The 27,512-nt window shown below is 41.9% G+C and overlaps 1 protein-coding gene across 1 annotated transcript; it reads right to left on the reverse strand.

Annotated features, from left to right (window-relative positions):
* Positions 1 to 168: 168 nt before the first annotated feature.
* On the reverse strand, positions 169 to 27,334 carry LOC128733781 (glycerol-3-phosphate dehydrogenase [NAD(+)], cytoplasmic). Its single transcript, XM_053827573.1, has 6 exons — positions 26,843 to 27,334; positions 25,817 to 25,994; positions 3,271 to 3,850; positions 3,053 to 3,206; positions 2,896 to 2,988; positions 169 to 763 (listed from the first exon to the last, which is right to left on the reverse strand). The coding sequence occupies exons 1-6, from the start codon at positions 26,884 to 26,886 to the stop codon at positions 748 to 750; spliced, it is 1,065 nt and encodes a 354-aa protein (XP_053683548.1). The 5' UTR covers positions 26,887 to 27,334; the 3' UTR covers positions 169 to 747.
* Positions 27,335 to 27,512: the final 178 nt, after the last annotated feature.

Genomic DNA, 27,512 nt, shown 5'->3' on the forward strand with positions numbered 1-27,512 from the left:
TTCAAGGTGGAAATCGAGTCTACTTCTCCTTCCGCAAGACGTTTCGATCAAGAAGCTAGAGGCAATTTCTTTATTTCTTTCTTTATTATTCTACATTATTGTATCAAAACGCTTTACCGGGGATGCTTTCGGATATAATGCCACAAAAAACAGCCATTAGTTGTTGTCTTTAATATACCATTAAACTACCGGCGTTTCGTAAAAATATTTACTCTTTTACTAATCGTCTAGAATCACTTTACACTTCTCCAGTACAAACACGGTTCGTATCGCGCGTTCTGCTCATATGCAACAGACGAAGAGACAAAATATGTATGTATTTCGGTCGACACAGTACAACTAGAGTTTCAAAATAAAATATCGTTCTAAATTATCACCAAATACTTTTGTACGCCTCATTCTGGGGAAGATATATCTCAGCCAGTCACTCTGTCACGTGACTGTGCAAGACCATATGATAGGTACACCTTTTCCGAGTCGAATTTGGTAAGCTTCTAAATATAACTTCGTTTTTTTTCTGAGGCCAAAGTTACACACACACACAGCATCTCGTTGGGGAGGCAATAGGGGGCTCTTGTTGGGATATTGACTATAATATCTTTTCCTATATCTTTTGTTTTTCAATTAGGTACCTATATAACAAACAACAACTGTACTTTCGTTGAACGTTCGAGGGTCTATTGATACTCTCGCGTTAGAACGCGAGGGAACGTAGCGTACAGGGTGTGACAATTTTGCTATGAAAAATTAGGAAAAAGTTTGCCTGTAATAAAAAAAACAAAAAGTGAAAAATTAAACAGTAATCAATAGACGCACGACTTATTACAGTAGCTTTCTAGCTAAATACGAAATTATGGAAATAAAATACTTACCCCAGGTAAATCAGAAAACAGAAATGTTGAACCATCATGATCACAAGTGAACAACGAAAAATTTAATTGTGTAACAATGGGGCAGTGTTTTCTAACGTAACTAATAACCGAACAAAAACGAAGGTTAAACGAAAATGTACGATGATCTAATGACTACTAATTTAGCTAATGTTCAATTAGAAAACCGAAGGAAATGTCGATACGCAAAGGAAAACGGGACACGGGATTGACTGATTAGTGTTAGTCCAAACATGGCTAAAAACCAAAACTGAGAACATTTCTCTGTATAGAAAGAAAACCAATTAGCGTCCAATTCGTGCGAAGTTTAAAATTTTATTCGTAATTTATTTGCTGACACAATCTCTTTCAGTATTTTCTTTTGGTTTTTATTTACTAGCTCGGTGTGTAAAGCACAACATTGAACAAAAAAAAAGAACTAGTAATGGAACGAATGATTTTTGGAAAAAAAGTGTGCAACAAGCAACTCATTCGTTCAAGTTATCTGCTAAAATGACCTTAAATTTCATAGGAAGTAGAGGAATGGAACGACACACTCATTACCATCGACAGTACTAATCGGTTAAAGGGTAATCTCCTAGCTCTCAAGTCTTTTACTGAATGCCGGCAGAATCGAGTACAAATCTGGATGGCACGGCTTCTGCAATATCTGGCATAGTCTTTTCATTTTTATCAGTTAAATGCAAGGAATCTTTGTCATGAAAACGTACACCCACACACACACACCCAATAATTAATGCACCCGGTAGTTAGTGTGTGCGCGTGATGCGTTTGTGTATTAACAGTAATGTTTGGAAAATTTAAAGTCTTGCTCGTTGAATCCTAAAAGTGTACGAAAAAGAAACAGATGAAACAAACACTTATGGATGATATGTTTTTTTTTCATTCGACACAATTTATTTGGGGGTGTAAAATTCCAAAAAAAAGACAGAAAACAAGCATAATTTAAATTATAACAGTCGAAATCGAAAGCCAATAGACGCATGCACTAGCGTGATGTGAAATGGAAGCACACAAGGGCGGGGGCCACCTTTAGAAGAGGAGTAGGTTCTTAGCTTCAAGACTGGAAACAATGAAAATGGCTTTACTAGCGCTGATTAATCCGATTGACATTCAGAATTAGGGTGTCATGTATTATGTTACGTTTGTTTAAGCATGTTTTTTGGCAAGTAGATTGGCAATTCATTAGTTAAACTCATTTTGTACTCTACCTTATACATCGCTAGGTTAGCGTTGAACACAATTGACTCGTAATTTAATGTGTGCGCTTTTTTACTGCTCATCGAAATAGGTTTTTTACTGAGACTACAATCAACTGCTTAACAATCTTAGAATCAGGAACGTCTCACTTAGTGAAAAACGATAACATCGCGGTTACTTTACAATGAACACATTATGGACTGGTAAAAGAAAAACACCAATTCTGAACGCAATTTGCGTCTTTTGCCAGTTTTTATAATTATCTCTATACATTATGCCTTACTTTGATACGAACAAACATAAAATTCAACAACCGATGATAAACTAAACACTCAAACGATAATATAATTGCACATGGTAACTACCTTTATGACACAAAAAGTTAGCAAATAGAGCGCGAAAAATTTACTATACATCATTGAGCACGTGAAGCACTAGTTCCTAACCCGTGCTGTGGCAAGTGTGTTATTACAAATGTACAATATAAACAGTTTCTACAGAAACTGTTTTCTATGTTTTAAAAACAAAAACTTTGTGAATAATTAACGACCGATAATCCGGTATGGCCTGCAGGTTAATGGTGTAACTTAGTCACGCTGCGACGCTTGCTAACATTGACGGATAGTAGTTATGGATATTTTTGGTTTTGCTTTGAACCCGTGTTTTTGCTTTTGTGAAGTGCGAGAATTTTTGCAGTCGACATTTGCGATAATTTTAAAGAAACAATGAAAATTAGGAGCCAACACAAGGATACTGAATTTCTGGTGGTGGTGGTTGGTGGTTGGTGGATTTGCAATCGACTTACATGTGCTCCGGGTGGCTACGGAGACAGTCCAGGAAGCCCTGGGGCTTGACTTGCCCGGTGCAAATTTTATGGATTGCCGTGAATAAAGGGAATCTGAAAAGTAGAAAATCGTTTATACCTGGTCCCGTCGGGAATTTTGTTTTAAACTATCACTTACTTATCTTCCATGCTTTTGCTTTTTAGCATAAAATTGACCTCCTCAGCGGTGATCGGTCCCTGTAGCTTTTGACCGTTGAGCATTTCGTCTTCCAGTTGCTTGATTGTTTTACCAGTTTTTACGAACGCTTCCGATACCTTGCGGTTTCGGCCACCTGCAGCGAAATAAAACAACCTCGTTATATTATACTCTCACTTAGGTCAGGTTTAAAACTTTACCGTAGCAAGTGGTGATCAAATCCGCCACACCACAGCTCTCGAAGAAGGTCGACAGTTTGCTACCCGGATAGAACACATCGACAAATTTGATCATCTCCATCAGCCCTAACCGGATGACGGCCGCTTTGGTGTTGTCCCCTAGTCCCATGCCGTCCACGAAACCGGCTCCGCATGCGACAATATTCTTCAGGGCACCGCAAATTTCCACCGCATCTACGTCATCCACAACGACCACCCGGAAGTTCGGTGTTTGGAACAGATCCCGCAGGGTTTGAGCGATTTTCATATCCCGACAACCGATCGTTGTTTCGCAGAATTTTTCCTCCGCTACTTCACCGGCCAGATTGGCGCCCATCAGTACCGAGCAGGGGATCTTCAGGTGCTTTGTGATGACGTGCGAAATCAGCTCCATGCCGCCGCCTTCCGCCACGTCGAAACCCTTGATCAGCGACAGGCCAACGGCCGTCGGCTTGATCTTACCCAGCAGCTGGCCACCGAGTCCGCGAATGAACTGGTGCGGAACGACGAAAATAAGGATATCGGCATCTTTGGCTGCTTCCACGACGTCCGGAACGGCGACCTGTCGAAATGACGTAAAAGAATTGCAATAATCCATTATTCAAGTGCTGAACAACTTATAACATCGCTTAATTATGTCTTGCAGTTTGAGAGAAAACCGATTTCCACTCCTTTGGAACGATAGTAACGCCATTGGCGCTGTACCACTGTTGGTCGAAGTTGTAGAGTGACAGCTTGCCAAGTCGTCAAGCCAGAAAAGGCAATCAATCTCACGCTACTCCATCAGAAAATGCAGCAACTTTTTCAAAGTGCATTGCGTTTGACAAATTAGTTGATTCAGCGTTCCAGAAGTAACAAAGGCGTCACGTTTCCATCCGGGCTGCAGCAAACAAGCAAGTTTTTCGGGAATTTAGAGCCTTCCGAATTAAACCAGGCATAAAACTCTTGTCCAGAAATTCGTCCGAAAACGGTTCTACAGGACGTTAACGACGTAATCGTATTTCTTTAGGAAATTCTCATGGAGCGCTCTTGAGCTCTAACTCCAACTGAGGTCATAACTCAGGAGCAATAAAGAACGCTTTCATGAATTTTTTAACACTAAAAGAACACGAATAGACAAAAAAACTATTTCCTTGCACTTTCACAGAACAAAATATTATACGATGCTTTGCCCTAGGGTTTTTGAAATAAGCGATACTTAAGAATATCCGAAAAATTCGCTTGCCGCCTTCTAGGAAAAAGGTGTACAGAAAAATATAAACAGCATTAGCAGTTGATTTGCAGCAGCCAGTCGAGTACCTACGCTCGATGCTTTATTCGTACTGCTAGCTCCACCGCGGAGCGAAAAAGTTTTACATCGTGAGGCACTTTGTGACCGCCGGACTTAACAGATCCGGCATTTAACCCATCCACTCCCTTCTTCCGGACAAAAGCGAGAACCGCGAACGGAAGCCTGGTTCCAATCAAAAACTGAAAAGGAAAATTGGACAACAAGGTGGTGTCATCATCATTCCGCGACTTGGACCGGATGGTCGAAGCTACCGGCCAAAGTGTCGTCGGTTGAGGCTGGTCGTGTCTGAGCAGCAGGCAATCATACAGAAGGAGGGGCCGGTTAAAAACATTTTTCCAGCGAAGCCTAGCTGACGCTGGACGGCAATTGGCTACGTTACATCCCTCACTAAGGAGGTAAGTGATGACGTCAAATATATCTCCGGAACACCAAGTTTCCGAAGAAGTTGCTTCTATGGCTGACGACCATCGAGAAGACTGTGTTCAAGCCGCTGTTCTTTCCTTCGGAGCTTGCGGTGAACGGGGAGATATACAGTACGAAGTACCAGCCGGAAGGTGCCACTTTCATCAAGACGCATCACGCGAAAGAGGATGGCCGGACCTGGTCTCAGCCCCCTATGCCAAGAGATAAGTGTAGGAGATAGACCGGCTGAAGATGCACTTTTTCATAGCGGCTGTCTTTACAATAGACAAAGAGGCCGGTAGAAGGGAGCGTGAAGGGGAAAGATCGAACAATTAGGTAAAGTAAGGTCATTAAAGCAACGCTTACTAAGTTTGTATAACGTTCTTCGCCTGCGACCGATACAAATTTTTGGACGAACTCCACTAATTGGGATCTACCCCATTAATTTCTTGATCAAAACTGCTTCTCCGTTAAGGCCACGAAGAACATGCCAATATCCGTCCTCTCATCGACCATGACTAAGGTTTTTTTTTCATGCATCGTTATCCGGAATTAGTTCATTATTTTTAATGTGCATACGTCGATAGGGCTCTAATTGTTTCAACAGTACAAATGATCCTCAAGGCAGTAACATAGGGCCTTTGATATCTACACTTTTTAACGATGTTTTCCTAGGGAAAATTACAACTATGGACCAAGTTTCCTGGTTCCAGAAATAAAACTGTTCATGCAAAGTAGTAAATTTCAAGGAAAAGGGGAACCATATACACCAATAACCTGGGTTTATTTACTGGCTCCTCCGCATCCGATCTTTGTGCCGAAATCTACCTTCACCGACGATGAAACCTCTTGTCCACAAACAAATTATAACTAGTTTCTGCACTTCCTGGCGCTAGGAGCAAAATTGGTTACGAAACGTAGTAAGAACATAAAACACCGACAACCAAGCACGAATATTCAGCAGTTTCCTCACTCAATAGCGAAACTGCAACAGAAACGAAACCTCTAACTTATGCCGCTCTTGTATGGTGGCCAAAGGTGAATGAGACAAGAGCGCAGGTAAAGCTAAACGAAGCTCAACGCCTGGCATGTTTGCGCACAACACCAACTGCAGCCATGGAGGCAATGCCGTTACATATTTATGTGAAGAAGGAAGCCGAACGCGGTGCACTAAGGTTGCAAAGGTGTCGTAACATACTTGAGGGGGACCAAATTGACCACTTTTGCGTACTAAGCGAGTTCAATCTATCACCTCCAGTACCGACAATCAGCTCCGACTGGATGGAGGCACGGCCTAACATGAATGTTCCGTACATTATAATTGATACAGATCAAACTGTTGGTATGGTAAAGCAAAGCCTAGGTTCTGTTTTGATACGACAGACTTCGCAGCCAGCTGTTAGAGTACAGGACAATTAACAGCCTCTTCCAGTCTCTAACAGCCTCTTCCAGTCGAGACTCGAACATACGACGACTGGCTTATTAGGCCAGCGTCATACCTCGAAGCCAACTGGGAGGGTTCATGGTATGGTATGGTATGGTATGGCTTGCACAGGTTCCGGAGTCTACGGACTCGGAATAAAAGAAGTTCTTTCACTGGGCAATTGGCCCATCGTTTTCCAAGCGGAAGTATATGCAATATACATATGTGCAAAGATGTATCTGAAACGAATGTATAGGCATGCGGAAATCGTAATCTTTACGGACGCTCAAGTTTACTAAATGTGCATCCAAATTTGTTTGGCAGTGCAGCACAACATTAAGGAAGCTCATTTTTTTTTAATTTTAATATGGTTTTAACCAGTTTACCATTGAGGAAGCTCTCCCGCCAGAACAAAGTTTCATTATTCTGGGTGCCTGGATACTGCTAAAGCGAGGGCAATGAGCTTGCTGACAGCCCCAGCGAGACAAGGATTTGCTCAGCAGTTTGGTTCCGAACAGTTATTGGTTCCGAACCGTTTTCTGAATGACCTGGGAACTCCTCATGGGGCATTGTCCCTCTCTTTATCATTTAAAGAGAATTGGCAAGGTCTTAACTGACATTTGCCGCTTTTGCAACTTAGAACTAGAAAGTTTAGCGCACTTGCTCTGGTCCTGTAGAGCTCTTGCGTCTTCCAAGTACAGCTTCTTTGAAAGCTACCTATTATCTCCATACTCTGTATGGAGATTCAATTCCTAGAAGGTTATTGGTTTTATTAATCGTGATAATACCTCATTGGGGTACTGTCTTACAACCTAGCTCAATTTCTTTAATGGCTATGAGCAATCCATAAACTGTGTACAGCAATCGGGGCCAGCTACAAAAGATAGTCTCCACGACTGTCGCAGTGGTCTTTTTGAACACAGTGCTCTTCTGGCATACAAAAAGACGGCGTTTTTGGGTTTGGACAGACGGCGGAGCCACACGGCCTAGCTAATAGGTAAGCCTAATGAGTTATTTTAATTATTTTTTTCGTTTTAGCTTATGAAGCATCTCCTGCTATATAGTAAAAACTTTGGCCAAAACGAGTTTTAATACTGCACATGGATACCAGAATGAAAAATTAAATTAACTATTAGAAGCACTTATAGAACCTCAAAGGACGCTACTCTATTCCATACGAAGGACTGCTGGTGAGATTGTTCTATTTTTACCCATAGAGTAAGGAGGGGTAAAAGTGCGATGCGGGTAAAAGTGCGATTCAATGATTTATCGGTGCAGATTCCGAGTAAATTAACTACATTGGCATGGATGGGTGACTACTTTGACAGCTTGAATATAACGTAAACTTTGGTTGACTACGAAGCATAATTGCTGAGTTATGTGCAAATGTTATTTTAGCAGCATTTTACATCACTCACATATCTGTTTTGAAAATACGGTGAAAAGAACTTACATAATATATTTCGCTTTTCCGTAATTTAATCTTACCCCGACAAGCGCTTAGCGGGGCAAAAATTCGATTCATGGACGAGTCAAAAATGTGTAGCTAATTATATGCAGCTTTAGACACTATATTACAGATACTAGAAATGAAAGATCTGCAGAAAACTGTGTGCTCTACAGATGTTGGCCGAAGGAAAACAATGTTTTTCCGCTGGTGAAACAAAAAACAAAGGTTTGGAATTGGGGCGAACCAACCAACGGTTGAAAGCCCCATCAAATAGTAACCCAACTAGCACCAACTCGTATATCAATGTACGAAAACTATCGTAAATATCTCCTAACAAACTCGAAATCGTAACTAAAGCCGGATTAAGTGGGATCAAGTTGATTTTTTGTCGTATATAATGATAATGAATGACTTACATACGATTTTCAGCACAAAATCGTAGAGTAGTACGGAGCGACTCGAGCTTAATCGGATATTATCGTATATAAAATACGTATATAGTCGTAACGCTCAAAATTATTCGTAATCACGTATATCGCCTCCAAAATAGTACGGATATGCCATTTTTGCGCATGAAATACGATTTATTTAGCATGTATATCGGTACGTAATGCTGACTTTTACCTTTTTTATACATATGAAAATGCTAGCTGGGAAATAAATAAATAAAGGTTTGGAAAAGTTTCAATCTAACGGAGGCTGCAATTCATCAGCGCAAAATAGGAAAGGTGCAAATTGAGAATATTCCTTACCGAAACATAACGCAGATTGGAGATAATATGGTTTTGTTAGCTACTGTTGTGCTAATTTCATGGATTCGAGCTTCGAACTTTTGCCCCGCTAGTGGGGTAAAAGTGCGAATCGGCACTTGATCAGACGAAAGAAGTATTTATTTTGCAAAACACTAATTATATTAATATTTTTTTTTGAAACGATGATTCTACAATTGATGAAGGGACGGTAAGGGAAAGTAATGAAGGATTTTTTAGGGAATGAAGGGGAAGGTAATAGGTAATAGGGAAGGTAATAGGGGGGGTAATAGGTAGCTATGCTTAACAAGTTGTCGTTGTGACTCCTATCTTTTGTCCAATGCTGGAAGGTGCATGGGTCGAACCAAGCTATAATCAGAGATTATAGCCGGATTTGAACCCACAACACCTGTCAGGGCGTGTGGCTCGCTGGTACCTTTGAACCATAGAGGCGCTGGACAAAAGAAGACTGCGCAACCCACTTATTAATGTAGCGACCTATCTTGTTTTTTGGGTTATTTTTAGACACACAAATTGTGCCTCTTCCTCCGTCAACTGTAGAAACCACCGACCGAGAAGTTTTGATCTAACTTGTTTTTACTTTCAGGGCGACGACACTATGCAGGCCCTTACGACTTGCAAGGTACTGCGTGTGACGTTGTTCGTCCGAAAGCGTGGTAAAAGCCATCGGTTCAAAAAAATAACATTAATGCCTGACCGCATTTCAAGGTCAAAGACTAAAAACACGAGTTTTGTCAAGATACTATCAAACAATGAACGCACCGTAAACTGATTCAAAAAAATTTTCTTCAATACCTAGAAAACCAATGCGAGTGATCAGTAAAGTGACAACCAACAGTTTGAAAAGTGAACGAATGAAACAAATATTAATTGTAATTTAGTATTTATTGATTATCATGTTATTATAGTTATGTAGCGAATTCTTAGATTTAATTTTTTAAATTGCCCTTATTGATACAAATATCCTAATTGTTTTTGTTGACATCCATGGATGAACCATTCTCCGGAGCATCACCCAAGGGGCGGGCAGAATTAATCGATGACGGCAGTGCCAGCATATCCTTCAGCATGTCGGCATAGGCGTGCAGTGCCGCAATACGTATTTTGAGACACGCGTTCCTGCTTACGGGGTCCTCATTTTCTTTTTCCAAAAGTTGCCTTAATTGTACGCTTATCGGTGTTCCTCGCGATGTCGGAAAACCCTGTTGATACTGTTCCGAGTTGTGAGATGGTTGTTGAACGACACACTGAGCGGTGGCGTGAAATTTCCTCGATTCTGATGCTCGATTACGCCTTTGAATAGAGCGGCTGGAGGGTAACAGCGAGCTAGATTTTTGGCGCTTGTTTTCCATTATTACTGACTTTGATGTTGATACTGGCGAAGTTCCTAGTAGAAGCACTATCTAACTTGTGAATGTTCTTGACTGCAGCTGCAGCGATGTTTTATACGATCATAGGTAGTATCATACGTACGTACACACTTCTAGGTAGATTCGTTACCTATATCAACATGCTAGGTAATAAGGCTCCGTCCTCCTGTGTTTAGTTAGATTGATAAGAAGAATGCAGTGAATACACTTCCGTAAACAGTAAAAATTTTGGAAAAAGAAAATGAGGACCCCGTAAGCAGGAACGCGTGTCTCGAAATGCGTATTGCGGCATATGCCAATGCCTATGCCAACATGCTGAAGGATATGCTGGCACTGCCGTCATCGATTAATTCTGCCCGCCCCTTGGGTGATGGGTTAAAAATGTATTCAAATGTCAAAACAGCTTGCAAGTTTCTTTTGAATTTTTATTCGTTTAAGAGTCGTGGTAATCATCGACGCAAAAATGGAACTTGTGATGAATGTGTTTAAAAAAAAAGCTGAAGTCCCTCGGAATAAACGAAAGAATCATCTTTCAGACCATCAAGCGATACAAGGAAACCGGTTCTTGGAAAATACTCCCCAAACTTGGCCGTAAACGTACTGTAAGGATACCGAAAGTTATCAAACGAGTAAGAAAGCGAATGGGACGGATCAGTTTGGACGTAAAACGGGCAAGGAACTGGGTTTCGCAGTTAACCATGAAAAATATTTAAAAAAAATAATTTTTGATTGATTCGGTACGGAAAACAACGCGTGCACGGTTTGTTTGAAAAGCAGAAGGTTGTAAGCGTCGAAAGAAGTCGGCAGCTGCTCAAGCGGAAAGTGTAAAATTCTGTTTTCGGACGAAAAAATGTTCCTGCTATAGGATCATATGCAGCGTATCTCTCTGGTATTCCTAGGGACAAACTGGCTGTTCAAAGGTTCCAGAATGTTTCCAGGGTGATGGTATGTAAATGTGTCTACAAAAATTTGAAGACTCCATTGCTGTTTATTGAATCTGGTTAACACGAAATCAACACTAAATCTTACAACGATAATGTCGTCAAAAACACTACAAGAATGCACCATACTGCTTCCAACAAGATTCTGCACCGTCTCACTAGGCGAAAACTACACAGGCTTGGTGTAAGAACAATTTTTCGGATTTTATGTCTTTAAAAGAGTGCCAAGAAACTAGGGAGTACCAAAGGATTGACTGTGGATACTTTCAAGCAACGTTTGGAGAAGATTTGGGTAATGCCTCAGAATATTGTGAATGAGAGCTGTGATACTTTTTAACAACGATTGCGACTGGTAATTAAAGCAAAGCGAGAAAGATTTGAATTGGACTAATTTAAAGCAAATGTTATGGATATACTTTACACGAAATCTACTCAGAATTAAAAATCATGCAAACGTCTCATTTTTGTGACCAAAGTAAATGGTCTGACAGTTATCACTACTCATCTTGTAGATCAGTTCTCCTTACCGGCTTTTAGTTGGTTCATCGTGCAAATTATATAATCTAGTCATGCACGATGTACATCAGCAGTAGCAATAAGTTTACTCATTTATTCGTTATATTTTATGTGGTTTTTTCTACAAAAGGCAGAAGGTGCCAACCTAAGTTATTAACATGCTCTCAACTATAGCCATTAGTTGACCGAAAACGTAACACGCTTGCGAGCTTTAACGTGCCCATTCAGAGTCTGGCTTTTATAATATGTAATATGTTACATGTATTAATCACAAAAAGTTGACACTCAATCTACATATGGGCTTAAGTTACATTCTCATTAACGAATCTGAATGAGTATAAATACTCTGTGTAGGAGGCATAACGAGTGACAGCCATCATCCGTCTTTGACCAACCATCTGATCTAATCGTGACGAAGAGTAAACAGGCAGTAAATAATTATCTCACTCACTTGCAGTCTAATATTCACACAGATACCTATAAACCTGCTTAACTAAGCTTGAACACCCTTGAACGCTTGCCGTAATTACGCCTTTATCTGCGCCATTCGAGCGGTAATTTAGATACTTAAAAGTGTGCCCGATGAGCGTCATTCTGTTCAAACTAGACGGCAAAAAAAACCTGCATGATATATGCATAACTAAACTACGTCACAAATTATAGGAAAAACCACTTTTTTCGATAATAGTCGTGTGTGTTTTTACTCTTAAACTATATACTTTATGCGATATCATTATGTAACTCAATATATATTAATTCAGAATAATTCGTCGATCGTTCACATGTGCCAACAAAGCTGCGTTATCTAGAAATTGATCAATTAGCCTAGAAGTTGATGAATATAACTAAAGTGATAATTAACCGGATGTTCTCCCGGCGTGATACAGGAATCGCACATAGGCGACTGCAACCAATGAATTTATCTCCTTTGCACATTAAGTAGTGCATTAACCTCTTAGTTGTTTAGAGCTCCCATTTGCATGCGTTTTACTACGGCTGTTTACTTTTAAATATTCAAATGTATGCGCAGCAAAACAGTGAAACATGCAGAACGTTGCAGTTTCCTACTGCCACATGCCTAGTAGGTAATTGCTTGTTTACTACTACTGTCCACAACGCACAGATGCCAAAACGGTTAATCGCGTGTTTAGAGTCGATCGCTGTTTCGAGAACCTGATACAGTTTTATACGTCACTCAACCAGTCGAAATGATTTTCGTTATTTATTTAATTTTTTCACCATCATCTGATCAAAATTGTTTTTCAATAACATTTTTCTTTTTTTTTGGGAGGCCATTGTTTTGGCTATTTTGCACATGAATCTTCGAAAGCGATCAATCAAGTTGCTGCGCTGGCTGGTCTTTTGTTGCATCGGACGTGTGATAATTACGACAGGTTATTTTTGTTAGCGCGGTAACTTTTGAACGAACCAGAGCATCATCCATCGCGGTCGTGGGTGGGTGGACTTTTTGAATTTATACATATTTTCAGCTGGTTTTTGTTTTGAAGGCACGTCTTGGGAATGCGACTGCGAGAAACAACAATTTCAATCCACGTAGAAGTGTGTTTTATGTAGAAGCGAGAATGCGCACGATTGTGCATTTACCGCAATTCACTTCAGACTATGCGATAGTCTTTGAATGGTATTTTATCACCGGGATGATAATCGACTTGCTCGTCAAAGCTAACATTACAGTTAATTTGTTTTATTTAGCAACGCAATTTTCCGCTATATGATTCAATCACAGATAAAAGTTGATCGATTGATGCTAATTCAAAATCGTTCCAATTGAAAACCTTTTTAAACCAGACCAATTTTAGATTTTTATTTGGTGATTTTTCTTGGTCCCGAACTTATTTCAGCGTTCCTTGGGGTACCGCGATATGGCCTCATATCAGTTAGTTTATTGCGGTTACTAGTCATGGTACGCGCCATCCGGATCCTGGGGAACACTAAGAATCCGGAAACGGTTCCCATTGAAGGACACTTCAACATCAGTAATTCCAGGAGCATTACCTGGAAGAACAGTAAAAATTTTTCTGGCTCTCCCAAGCCTAGTATTTTGAAGCATGCGGCTAAATATTAAATGCTGTATCCCATAAGCTATGCCTAAGATGGCAAACCCATTACCGGTAGTATACCGAAGCTCCAACAACTATGACGAACAACGAAAATGGAAATACGGAACGGAATTATCGGTATAGGATACGACAAAGAACAAGAAAACGATTATTCGATAACAATTGGAAACTCGGTAGCAGCAATGTCCCAACTCTCCATGAATCGGCACGAACTGGTTTGCGACTTGTAATGGAGATAGTTGCTAATCAGGAAGTTCGGTGGCCAAATTGTGGAGTTCCGTGTACTGGAGTAGGCCCTACTGCAGGGAAGTTCGTCAACTACAGTCCAATACAAGTCTACGCACCGACAACATCCAGTGATTGACCGTAGATGGCTGTGCAGCGGGACATGCCAGAGAGCTTGATCAACGAATCGTAGAACAGCAGCAAGAAGGTATAAGAGGGTTGTGGAGGAACATTATGGCGATGGAAAGTATAGTGTGGCGCAGGAGCATGAACCACGAGCTGTATCAAGTATACAAATATGCTGGTAGTGTAGTGAAGGTAGTACAATGTGGCAGGCTGCGGTGGACTGGACACGTAACCAGAATGCCCGGCGAAACTATTGCCAAAAATGCCTACTTCAGAGCAGATCCGCGCCCGATGAATGGGCGCTTTCGAGGATGACACCTGTTGAGCTGCTATCCAAAGGAAATGGAGGACCGTAGCTCAAAATCGATTGATATTGGAGAACCTTAATTCGTTCAGCGCAGGATCGATATTGGACCGTCGTCACTAAAGTGAAGTAAGTAATGTATGTCATGTCGCACATAAACAAAGATCAACATTCGATAGAAAAACGATTGACGATGATTTCACGTCACTCAGAGGCCACGCAACTGGTTCTACATTCCGAAAAACTGCCTTTGAAATCACTTCCAGGCTTCGATCAGGAAAGAAATAAATGCAAATGTCCAGAACCACCATGAGGTTCCACAGCTTCTTATCCAGCAACTCTTATCTCTACCTCCTCGTGGTACCATCCGGGATACGTTCCTTAGTGGAAATCGGACAACCGGTGGAAACTAGGGTCGTATGCGGACAGAAAAGGGGGCACTCATGCGAAGGCTGAAGTGTAAACTCTCCGCCTGCAGGACGGTTCTCTCGACTCCCAGGAACCAAAGCAGAGGGTCCAAAGCCCCTAAAGGGAATGGTTGTAATAGCTGTTATCCGTGGGTATTATGTAAAAACTTGAATGTATAAACCCCTAATCCAAGGTGTGACGCGACCCGTGCCGAGGGATGAATGGTGAAGGGGGTTCTATAAATTTTCTCGCCGCAACGAAGTCTGTGGAGTACCAGGGCGCCCTCCACAGCAATTTGCCCTTGCTGCATCAAGCCAGCCACTGATGCAGTGGACGATTTTTTACCGTGCAAGCTCTCTCTGCCGAGAAAAACAAAGAAACGAATGAGGTGGAGAGGAGATTAGGGGATCCTCGTCTATCCTCAACACGCCGACTCGTGAGTCGACAAATATCATCTTCGGAATCAAGATTTTGTACAAGATGATATTTTACCTCGGAACACTTGCTCTACAATTGTAGAGCACAAATAGTACGCAGACTGCAGTATTTCAAAAACGGATCAGGGTAACTAGGTTCATAAACCTAGTCATCCCTGATCGGCACATGTCTCGCTCCAGCTACCAGCCTGTCACTTCCTTAATAAGTGATAGGTAAGCTTGAAGCGTATAGTAAAATAATAAAACGGGGCATACCACAATAGTTCAAAATAATGGACGCAGTGGACAGAGGACAGAGGAGAAAAAAATGCAAATGTCACAAGATAAACAATTGGTCCGTCGCCAGCAGAGCATTTTTGTAGTGGCCTCAGTCTAGTTACTACGAAACTGAACTCGGACGTCTTTAACTCGGATGTAGGTTGGAACTTCTTCTTCTTCTTCAGCAGCATAGAGCCGGGTGGCTCCTGCTGTTTCAAGCACTCGTCTCCATTCAACTCGGTCTTGGGCCACTCGTCGCTAATTTCCTAGTCGTCTCAGAAGTCGCAAATCGCTTTCGACCTGGTCGAGCCATCGTGCACGTTGAGCCCCCCTGTTCCTGGTGCCAGTGGGGTGGTTGAAGAGGACTATTTTCGTCGCACTGTCGTCCGGCATCCTTACGACGTGTTCGGCCCATCGTAACCTGCTAACTTTCGCTAGATGTACGATAAGAGTCTCCCCAAGCAGTGCCTGTAGCTCGTGATTCATACGCCTCCGCCACTCTTCGCTTTCAGTTTGTACTCCGCCAAATATCGTCCGCAGCACTTTCCGCTCAAACACGGCAAGGGCGCGTATGTCCTCCGTAAGCAGCGTCACGGTTTCAAGTCCATAAAGAACTACCGGTCTAATAATGGTTTTGTACATTGTTAGCTTCGTGCGGCGGCGTATGCTTCCTGATCGTAGCATTTTACGAAGGGCAAAGTAGGCCCGATTTCCCGCTTGGATGCGCCGCTGGATCTCCTTACTAGTGTTGTTGTCCGCGGTCACCAGCGATCCCAAATACACGAACTCTTCTACCACTTCTAGTTCGTCGCCGTCAACGGTTACCGTCCGTGGGAAGCGCGCATTTGTTTCCTTTGAGCCTCTTCCTTTCATGTATTTGGTCTTCGACGCATTTATTTTTAGCCCAATTCTCCTAGACTCCGCTTTCAGTCTGGCGTAGATTGCCTCCGCCGTCGCAAAGTTCCTGGCAATGATATCGAAGTCATCTGCAAAGCCTAGAAGTTGGCTACTCTTGGTAAAAATCGTGCCTCTCGTTTCGATGCTCGCTCGTCGAATCACCCCCTCAAGAGCGATGTTGAACAGCATGCAGGATAGACCGTCACCTTGTCTCAACCCTCGTCACGTCTCGAAGAGACTCGAGTGTCCCAGAGATGCGTACGAAACACATCACTCGATCCAATGTAGCTCTGATCAGTCGCGTCAGTTTGTCCGGGAAACCGTATGCGTGCATTATCTGCCATAGCATGTCTCGATCAACTGTATCGTATGCTGCTTTGAAATCAATAAAGATGTGATGCGTGGGCACGTTGTACTCCCGACATTTCTGCAAGATATGTCGGATAGTAAAAACTTGGTCCGTAGTTGCGCGAGCCCCCATGAAACCCGCCTGATAATTCCCTACGAAACCTTGTGCTATCGGTGACAGCCGGCGTAACAGAATCTGGGAGAGTAGCTTGTAGGCGGTGTTTACTAGCGTAATACCACGATAGTTGCAACAGTCTAGCCGATCACCCCACTCCTTCCATCCATTCCTCCGGTAGCTTTTCCTCCTCCCAAATCCTCGAAATAACCCAGTGTAGAGCCTTTGCTAGCGTTTCTCCGTCATGTTTATAAAGCTCTATAAAGGTTGGAGCTAAAATGTTTAATTTTAGCAGTAAATAAGTGTGAAAATTTTAATTGATGTGCACACTTAAATAATTTACCGAGATTTGGACAACCGAGCGTTCGGTGAAAATTTCGGTGGTGCATATCGATGTTTACGGATCTTTTTTTTTCCTTGTTGGGGACCTTGGACCACTGCGACCAGTTCTTTGATCTATTGTGGTGTGTCCTCTTTTGCTGTATGCCTTTACTTATGAACAGCTACTATGTCGTTTAGTAATTGTTATTTTAATTGAAGGCATCATCCCAACACGGTAATATGTTGAGAATAAATTGTACTACTTTCTGAGGAAAACTAGCCCATATTTCCGAAGGCTCCAACAGTCCTTTATCAACAAATTTGCGCCTTTTATTGAATAATGCCGTGCATTCGCACAGTATATGATGAGCACTTTCACACTGTAGATTGCAGAAACGACATCTATCATCATTAAGCTTTCCTATTACCTTCAGATGATTATGCTTGGACAGTGACCAATAAACACTCCGCTAAAAGTTCACAAATCTTTTTTTGAAAGATTCAATAGCTTTTGCGTGATTGAGGCATTTGGCTTAATAAACCGTTTTGCATGACGGGCTAATACGAGTATTATTCCAGTTCAATATGACCTGATTCTCTTCCCATTTTTTCAGTTCCATCTTGCACATTCTATTGGATATCCGACAGAAAGGTTCGGGACCTATAAATTCCATAGCAGATACAGATCTGGCTAACTCGTCTGCTCTTTCATTACCTTCTATAGCACAGTGCCCGGGAACCCAAAAGAGGTTTACCCTGTTGTGTGTAGATAGCTGTTGAAGCAGTCTTACACAGTCCCAGACTAATTTGGAAGTGCAAGCAACAGATTTTAGAGCTCCTTTCAGTGTTTGTTGTAATAGATCGAATTCATATTTTGTTTCAAACTATTGAGAAAATATTTTATAAGAAAACTATAGGAAACGTGTCTCTTACTCGAAGCTTTTTGTCTTAATCATGATGCTACGATTCGGTGTTATCAGTGGTGACTGATGACGCTGATTAAATTGATTTATCACTCCATTGGCTTTACAGGTGTAACTCGATTTTCAGCCTCACTGTTGTTGTAGGAACATTCCCCCGCCCGTATTACTGGCGGCTGGATCTCAGCTATACCTTTTGAATCCCTTTCTAACAGTGCAAGTTTTACTACAGGTTACTCTGTTTGCTGTTTGCTTCTGCTCTTCTGCTCGACGAACACTACCATCCCTGCCCGCAAAAACCTTTATAAGTAGTTTTCACCCACGATCACTACTAAGTCGCCCATCGCAATTGGTCTTGTGTCAGAGAACCACCTTGTTCTTCGTGCAATCGTTGGAAGACAGCTTTTTACCAATCGAGTCCAGAATTGTCCTAATAGGCATTGAATTCGATTCCAACAACTCCTCAAGACCTGACCACTGTCGACGGATTCCTTAAAAGACTGTGTTACACTAGATGAATGCATCAAAGGGAAATGGTTTGGAGTTTTTTGATTCTTTTTCAGCGGTCTCCAGGGGTATGTGTGGCAAGGGCCGAGAATTCACCATCATGTCAGCTTCTGCCAACAATGTTCATTTTGTTCTTCATTCAGATTCTTGAAGATTGAAAGACACACAATCGTTCTTTCCACTGCTCTCACCATCCACTCCCAGCATCCGCCAAAATGTGGAGCCAAAGGTTGGTTGAAATACCGCTGTGAGTTGCTGTCGGTGAACGTGTGGGTCAGGTGCGGGCCTGATTGACATTCATGGTCTCCTTTTTTAGTTCCCTAATGGCATTCACAAAATTCGCACCTTGGTCCGTGAATATTTCTTGTGGAGACAATCTGCAGGCAATAAATCTACTGATGACTTTTTAACACGAATCCGTACTGAGACTTTCCTACCAATTCAGATAAGATACGGTCCAAAAAAATCAATTCCCGTGTAGCTAAACGGACGTACCCTCTTGGAAAGAACAGCCATCCTCGGGAGTACAGGAACGGTTTCATAGATTCGACACCTCTGACATTGACGAGCTACTCATCGAGCCTCAGTTCTCAATCGAGAAATATAGAAATTTCTAATTTCATAGAGGACTATTTCTCTGTTTTCATGACCGTATTTACGATGATATGAATCAAGGCGAACCCAGAATCCAACAGGTTGCTAATGCTGGACGGATACGATGTGCTGGGCATGTAGGAAAAATGCCAACTACCAATGCCAATGCCAACTAAATGCCAACTACCCTGCAAATATGGTGTCCGCTTCAAATCCAGTAGAAACAAGACGACCAGAAACACAGCGAGCAAGATAGTTAGATCAGGTAGGGCGAGATCTGTCGGTCGGAAAGTACCCGCTGTCCTAGGAATCGGGGAGCGATAGCCCGAGTTAACTGGAGAAACCTTGTACTTAGGACGGCAACCCATTTTAGTCAAGGAAGTCAAAGGTAATGCGATGCTGGGCAAAATTACTGGGTATTTTGTATCATAAGCCACACTATCTCCATCTGGTTTTATTTCCATTCGCAATATACTATACGAACCTAAAAACGGCGATAATTTATGGATGGTGCTGCTTTTATCTAGCCCTACTTATGCGCTGATCCGGTTGCTCCTGATTTTGTTTAAGCATACACAACTTGTCTTGGTAAGCATCGTTTTGGGCTAACTTCCACAACCCACAAGGTTCGTTCAGCACACTGCAACGCCTGCATGGTTAAAACAATTTGACAGTTTTCTTCGAATCAGGTTTTTAAACCGTTGAACCAAACCAAATATGCACATGTGCTAAGGATGCTAAGGAAGCGTTCCCATTGTAAGAAACGCCAGATATCGATGAGAAGCGACGTAGTTATCTGCTAGTGTATATATATTGAACGCAGTGGCCTGCCTGGTCGAGGAAAGTAATACATCGGTACTTGCTGCTTTTGAATCAATGGTCCTCGTGATCAGGAATCTCGTAGAATTGGCACATTGCTAATTTATAACCTAGCCAAATTTTGTTGTTTAGTGCTTGCCAGGGCTTCGACCGATCCTTTTTTTCTACCGCAGTCACACCAACGCGCATTCAAGTTCACACCGTCCGTTTAGAGGTGGAATACGAACGCTATGCATAACACAACTGGCAGTTTGGTCAGTCAAACGCCGATTGCACGCAGCAGAACGAATGCGTTCTAAAACTTTTTGACATTTTCGTTTCGATCAAGTTGCCTTTACCGTTTGGAGCAGCGAATGACTGCAAAACAATCAAATGACTGGCAATCACCACGCTAACGAAAAGCAACCGCACAATCGTATGATTTAATACTACAAAAAACAACCACTACATGTGCATGGAAGAAGTCGGTCGGACTCCGTCCAATACAAACGAATATTTTGCTTGCGTCGGACCGACGTCCGGGTGACAAACTATTACTGTGAGCAGCCGATTTGGAGACAAAAAGACAAACGAAAAAATACGTCACCGTATGCTTCCAGTCAGTTTGCAGTTTATATTCTCAAAGCGCAAAGCAAAACGGGAGATTGACTGTTTGCTTTTGCTGAGATGCCGCATGAATTGTAAGACGGCAGCAGCGCAAGCGGCAGATTGACTGGATTTAAAAAAACAGTCAAATGATCGTTCAAAAAGCGGAGTTTGAATGCGGAAAGTTCGCATTCACGGCAGTCACATTCAACTTGCGATCCCTTTTCAAGCCCTGGTGCTTGCTAACAAGAGGCAGAAACACACAATGCGGCTACACCGCTTTGTTGTCTCCCCAAAGGCGAATCCATACGAGAACTAAGAAAAACTTACTTGTTGTCGGTAAATTTAGTAAAACGAATAAATCCAGGTAGAGGTGATTGATGCGAGGTTTTCTGACGCCCTGCAGTGGCCAACGCTTCCGACGGCGGATCCCCTGTGACCGTCTCGCCCTGAATCATCTAGGTAATCGATCATTTGGGCATAAAACGACCTTTGAGGAATTATAACAACTAGTCGTTATGCCAAATGATCCATTGTAATTCGCCAAATGAATTCATGCCAAGGCGGAGGCGTATGAATCACGAGCTACAGGCACTACTTCAAGAGATTCCCGTCGTACACCTGACCAAAATTGGAAGATTACGGTGGGCCGAACGACTGTGCAGTGAAATCCGTTCTCTTCAAGAACCCCACCGGCACCAGGAATAGAGGGGCCCAACGTGCTAGATGGCTCGACTAGGTTGAAGCCGACTTGCGTGTGTCGAGACGCGCAACGAAATAGCGACGAGTAGCCCAGGACCGAGTAAAATGGAGAGGAATTCTTGATACGGCAAGAGCCACCCCGGCTCTCGGCTGAATAAGTAAGTCAGTAAGGTTGAAAAGCAGTCTATTTTCCTCTATTTTTCGCGAACCCCCTTTTGGGAACCTCTGTTGTAAAGGAATACCGAAGCCTAACATGTGTAGGGATCAAGGAGAGAAATCACAAATTATCACACACGAGCGCGAGCTGGTCAACAGCTGGAAGGAGTTCTTCGGTGAGCATCTCAATGACGATCCGTGGGAGGTGGAATCTAGGGGTGCCTACAAACGAAAACAGTATTCTGTCTGTCGATCTCGAAGAGATCCGGCGAGAAATCGGACAGCTAAAGACTACTAGAGCGGGCAGAAAGGACCGATTCATAGCAGAACTCTACAAAAATGATTAGAAACTATTATAAACGGCACTTTACTGGATAATTTTCAATTTTTGGGAGGAACTAGAAACTCTCGGAGGTGAACTTTATGTTTTTTTTTTTTGTTTTTACTGGTACTGACTTTTTCGCGGTCAAACGTAAACTCTTTTTTGATTAAAACAGAGGAGCGTTTGGTGCGACAAATGCTAGACTGAATACTGGGCATGTTTTCGATCTGCGGCTAAAAATATATTGGGTTTAGTTCGTGGGACTCCAACCCAGAATTTCTCGATTAGTACTCGAGTGCTTTACGCATTTAAACTATACCACACCCATGTATTAATTAGTCTCAGATCTAGTTTACCAGTCTAAGCATTCCATCTTTCGAACGGTTTCGGACGGTTATTATTTGTAATATGACTGCCCTTTGCTTCTACACGAGACTGTTATCGACTGCATTGTGTAGAAGCAAACAGTCTGGTGCCTACCGTCGTCGAGGCACAACGGTGTTAAACCACACCGGGTGTATTTTTTGTGATGCGTAAAGCACTCGAGTACTAATCGAGAAATTCTGGGTTGGAGTCCCAGTGCCACGTACTAAACCCAATATATTTTTAGCCGCAGATCGATAACTTGCCCAGTATTCAGTCTAACATTTTTCGCACCAAACGCTCCCCGGCTTTAAAAAAAAACTTTATGAAAGCCTGTGCTACTATGGATCAAATTTTCACACTCCGACAAATCTTCCAGAAATATAGGCAGGATAGCGTACTGATGCATATTTTCGAGGATTTTAGGGCAGCATACGATAGAGTCGAGCACGGATAGCTATAGCAGATCATGGACGAAAATGGTTTTTCCTACAAACTGACGCGGCTAATCAAAGCTACCCTGGAGCGAGTGATTTGCTTCGTTCGTGTTTTGGTGCTAATTTTCGGCATGGGGATGGACGATCCTATATGTTATTAAACATCGCTATTGAAGGTGTGATCCGACGACCGGCAGCGAAACGAAAGTATCAATCTTAAGCAAAAGTAGCCAACTCACAGCCACCTTACAGGCTCTGCAGACGACTTTGACGTCATTACTGGAAACTATGGGACGGCGGAGACAATCTACGCCAGGCGAGAAACGTAGGCTAGAAGTTTAAAGCCAACTTTATGGTAGGAAGAAGTTCCAAAGAAAACGTTCACGTCTCACGGATAGTGACTATTAACGGCGATGAAATTGAAGTGGTTGATGAGTTTACATATTTGAGATCTCTAGTAGTCATCGCCAATAATAACACGAGGGAGGAGATTCAGTGACGCATTCAAGCTGGAAGTCTGCCTATCTTTTGTCGCCAAGAAAATTTTAGGCACTACTTGGACAGATTCCCACCATGCACCTGGCAAAAGTCAGAATGCTGCTGTGGGCCGACCACGCCGCAGCAATGCCGGACGACTCCAGCCTGTCCCAGGAATGAAGGAGCCCAACGTACTGTGGATAGCACGACCCATAGTTGAAGCTGGCCTGCGAGTGTCGAAACGCTCAACGAACTGGCCCAGAGTCGAGTACCATCAAGACAAGTTTTTAATACATCATGAGCATCCCCAGCTGTAAGCTGCTAGAGGAGGATAAGTACCGCAAATAAGTACTGTTTTGATTCAAACTTCGAACAATCACAAGCTTCGAACACACAAATATCAGAACGGCATTGCCCTTGAGAAGAATTATTCTTATTATTATACACCCTTTCTGCTTCTTGCGTATGAAACTTTTTTACTATCTATTAAAAAACTACCATCCCAATTGAGTCCAAAATAAAATGCATATTTTAGCATGTAAAATAAAAATTTATCCCGATCCACGCGAACGTAAAATTATGACGTTTATTTTAGGTCATGGCTTGCTTAATCTCTCACGTAGTCTGCCAATAATTGCGTTAAAAAGACGAGGTGCGATTAGCTCTGCAAAGATGCTTGTAATGCCATAGCAAATTATTGTTTTAGTAAATGCCTTGTAAGAAAAGGGCGGTAAAACATTAGAGAATTTCAATACTTTGCACAGAAGTCTAACAGTAATTGGGGACAGTTTGAGTAAATTTGTTCGAAACGGAAAAATACAAACGCATAACAATCTTAGAGCAGCTTCTACCAGAGAATCATCCGGCATAAAAGCCGGTTCAAAGCGGTTTGGATGGACTGAATAAAATAGGGCACAATTTTGATTGTGCAACTGCAGTTACGAGAGCATGCCACGATCACTTCGTTTCGATTTAGATTCATTTGACTGTAGATACCGTCTGAGCCAAGCAGAATCTAAAAAAAAAGTTATGTATGTAGCGTTTGTAGAGGCTAGTTATTATTGACAGTATTGATGAACAAAGCATTGCTGTATCTAGTTTTTATATTTAGCGTTTGTTCTCTTCTTGATTTATATTTTGTTAATAGTTCCAGTTCCGAATAAGATTACGGATAAGTTTCAAGTTTTATTTCAAATAAAACTCTCCTCTCCGTTGAATGACAATAGGAATGCAATTTAATACTCTTCTTTTATATGCTTACTGAACAGTTACATAACGCTTGAGAATCAACTGAAAGTTTTGAGGTTCGCTTACAGCATTTGCTTTGGTCAGGTCCAAAAATATGGGATAAAAATAGCTTTATGTAAGTTTTGTGCTGTAACATTAATTCGCTGCAAGGCCTCTTCTCGAGCCGGAATCATCACGTGCATAACAAAACTGTGTGCTGAAAGGTACACTAACGGGCGGAAAAGAACCAGCTAATTTTACTCCACACGACTACACGGCTCCGACATTGATTATTCACATCATCAATGCAACCATGTGCAGTAGCAGCAGCAGCGACTGCAAGTTCAAGAGGACTGCAACTGCAATGCATAGCTATATGGCAGGGCTATTACAAACCAGGCATACATCTCGCGTCTACTATTTACTATCGTTACAGCTGTCTTGGCGCTTATTTCAGCATTGCACTTGACTCATGCGGTGTAGTATTAAATGGCTCCCCCGTTCTGTTGCCTCAGATACTACAGTGTAACCTTGCTGATGTACTCCTATTTTCGCCGATACGGAATGTTACCAATCTATTGAAGTTGTTCTGTGAGGTACATACCACGGACGAATGATGGCCTCGATCAAAGTCAATGTCTTCGATAATATGAGACCATTATGACACGGCCAATACATTGCATTTTCCTTTCGGGTGTAATCTGATCGGCATAAAATTCCATTAGGAAAGACAAACAGAATTTCACATTTTGACATTCGAAACAAATTTACCGTTAAACAAACCTAAGCAGAGTGGAAATAGTTTGCTTTCGGGCACTAAGCGAAATAACAAAAGTGTACTGTGAACAGGAATAACCTGTTATCAGTCCAATTTTGAAACTTGGACTCTGCCCCCCAAACAATAAAAAAAGAAAAACAATGCAATGGCTTTAATGGAACGAAATTTGTCGACGCAATCTAAAAGTCCACACACAGTTCAACTTTATAATACACCAGCGTGAATTATATAATCTTTGAACCATAATTTCATTAGGACTTATTTGAACCGTAACCAGCACACGATGGGGTAACATCTCCGGTCATGCTCGGAGGATTGCGGTGTTGACAAGTTATTGATAAGATAAAGTATAATCAACGTCTCCCGTTGGCGTTGGCCCGGCAGCCGTACAAGTGGGCAGAGGCTAATCAAGAATCATTACAAGTGAGTGAGTGCAATATTGCACCGTCACTATCAGGCCAGTTAGCTTTGTCCACTCTACTAGAGGAATGAAATCAAACAAACACGCTGTTAGCCGACGCGCGCGTCTCGTTGAATATTTGTAATTTTTCTTCAGTCTGCGATGAAATTTGTTTATGAGCAACGAACAAGTTGGTGATGGAAATTTTCAAAAATAACAATTGCTCGCATTCTCCCACAGCACGGCACGACGCGACGCGACCGGACATGAGCTGATCTTTCGCATTTGCCAACCACCTTTGGGTGAGTAGGTGGGTGGGAAGGATATGCCCTTAAGCCGGTTTGGCGGTTCGCTTCAAGGTCTGATCAACTGTCTTATTTCATTGGCATCGATCTGCTTGGCTGCTGCTCAATACTGAAGATCGCTAAAAATAGCTTCAAGCTTTCACTATTGTGGACCTACAGAAATACGTCAAATGCTGCTGCACAGCAGACTTCACTGCACAATTTGGTTTGTCGATATAGAAATATGCTCTAAGACCGGTTGCAGGGTACTTACGACATTCTCTGGCAGTTTGTGTCCAGGTAGGTACTTGACGTTCTCGTGTGTGGTATTGATGATCTCCGTGAGCTTTTTGCCGTCGATCATTTCCTCGTACACGTACATGGTGACACGGTCTTCGAAATTGGGCAGCCGTTTGGCATTCACGCCGACAATCTTGGCAATTGCCGAGCCCCTTAAAAAAAAGGAAAAACCATCGTTAGATAATCTGTCAGCGGATTTTTTTATTGCTCTGCAGGAGTTGTTGGTTAGAAATAGAAACTGATAAGACCCTCATTCCCAATTGAATATTTCATCCATAAAGAGTAAATTTGTAATCATTTCGGGTGTTTAATGTAAATTTCATATTTTGTTTGTTGAACTGGACGTAGATATTGTGGACAGGGCATGCTTCGATTCCAGCATGTGGAACAATATCAGACTACGCAACAATTCAATGCAATAGGTTTGATAATTCCCAACTCTCAATTAAATTAATCCTTCTTCATGAGTTAAATGTACAAAATGCAATAAATTAAATCTAACAAAGACGCTAGCTGATTATCTAATATACTGACAACACGGCAAACCGCATTTTTGCTCGAAGTCCGCATGCTGCCCTCTCTGTATTCGTATTAGAAAATAATAAACATAAACAGAAGCGCTCTCAAACACAACTTGCTAGAAAATCACAACCTGTTTTATTTTGATAACAGTGGATAATAATCATCGTTTGCTGGCTTTCTCTCCTTTTTGTGTAACATGGTTGATATTATTGTCTCTTGCCACTCTTTCTTCTACACAAAAAGAATAATAGTCAGAAAGCAAAATGACTTTTGTTTCGCACTTTACTGCGTTTATCAGCCCTTTAGCACTTGGCAAGCAAGTTTACGTAATCTAGTCCCTACGACACTGAAATTTCATCTATGATAATTATTTTCACGACAATTTAAGATGCCACAACGGAAGCACTACTTTCTCTCTTTCAACATTAATGTTATTCTGATGTTGCAACGCAAGAAAAAGTATATATGCAGTACTAACCAGTTTCCGGATCCAACGATGCAGACGCGCACCTTATCAGCCATTACGAATTATTATTTGCGAAAAGGACAGTAGACAGCAGACAGGAACACTGAGAGGAACACACAACCTTCGTTGGCTTCCGTCTGGCTTGAACTAACTGAACTGAACTGAACTGACTAAAATCCGTCACGGTTGTGGAAACTGTGGCAAAACAAAAATCTGCTCACTTGCTCTTGAAATTTACAACTCGCGACCGAAACAAAAACCTTATGTAATTGTATATCAACGAAAAAACAAGTGTTGATACCTCCGCTAACTGGCGCGCGGTGTTTATTTGTAGCTTTTGTTATTCGATTCGGGTTTTATGATGCAGCTTTTTTCAAAAGATTCTCTGCCTGATACTCCGCGATAGAAGGAATGATAATGAACAGAGACGATTTTCTTATACGAACAAACGTTTACGTTTGCAACAACTTCCGAAACGGACGAGAAACCAAAGGCGACTGATGATGAATGAAAACAGTCAGCCAGCCAGTAAGCGCTCGCCAAACCAAACCTCTGGCTGGCGTCTTGACGTTGACGTCGTAGTTTTCCGTTGCTGTGCTGTGAGCTGTCAGCTGTGAGAAAAAGGAAATTTACGAATAATGAAAGAAAAGTGCAACAAAATGATGACACTTCTGATTCTGAT

The sequence above is a fragment of the Sabethes cyaneus genome, chromosome 2 (genome assembly GCF_943734655.1).
Source record: "Sabethes cyaneus chromosome 2, idSabCyanKW18_F2, whole genome shotgun sequence".
NCBI lineage: Eukaryota > Metazoa > Arthropoda > Insecta > Diptera > Culicidae > Sabethes > Sabethes cyaneus.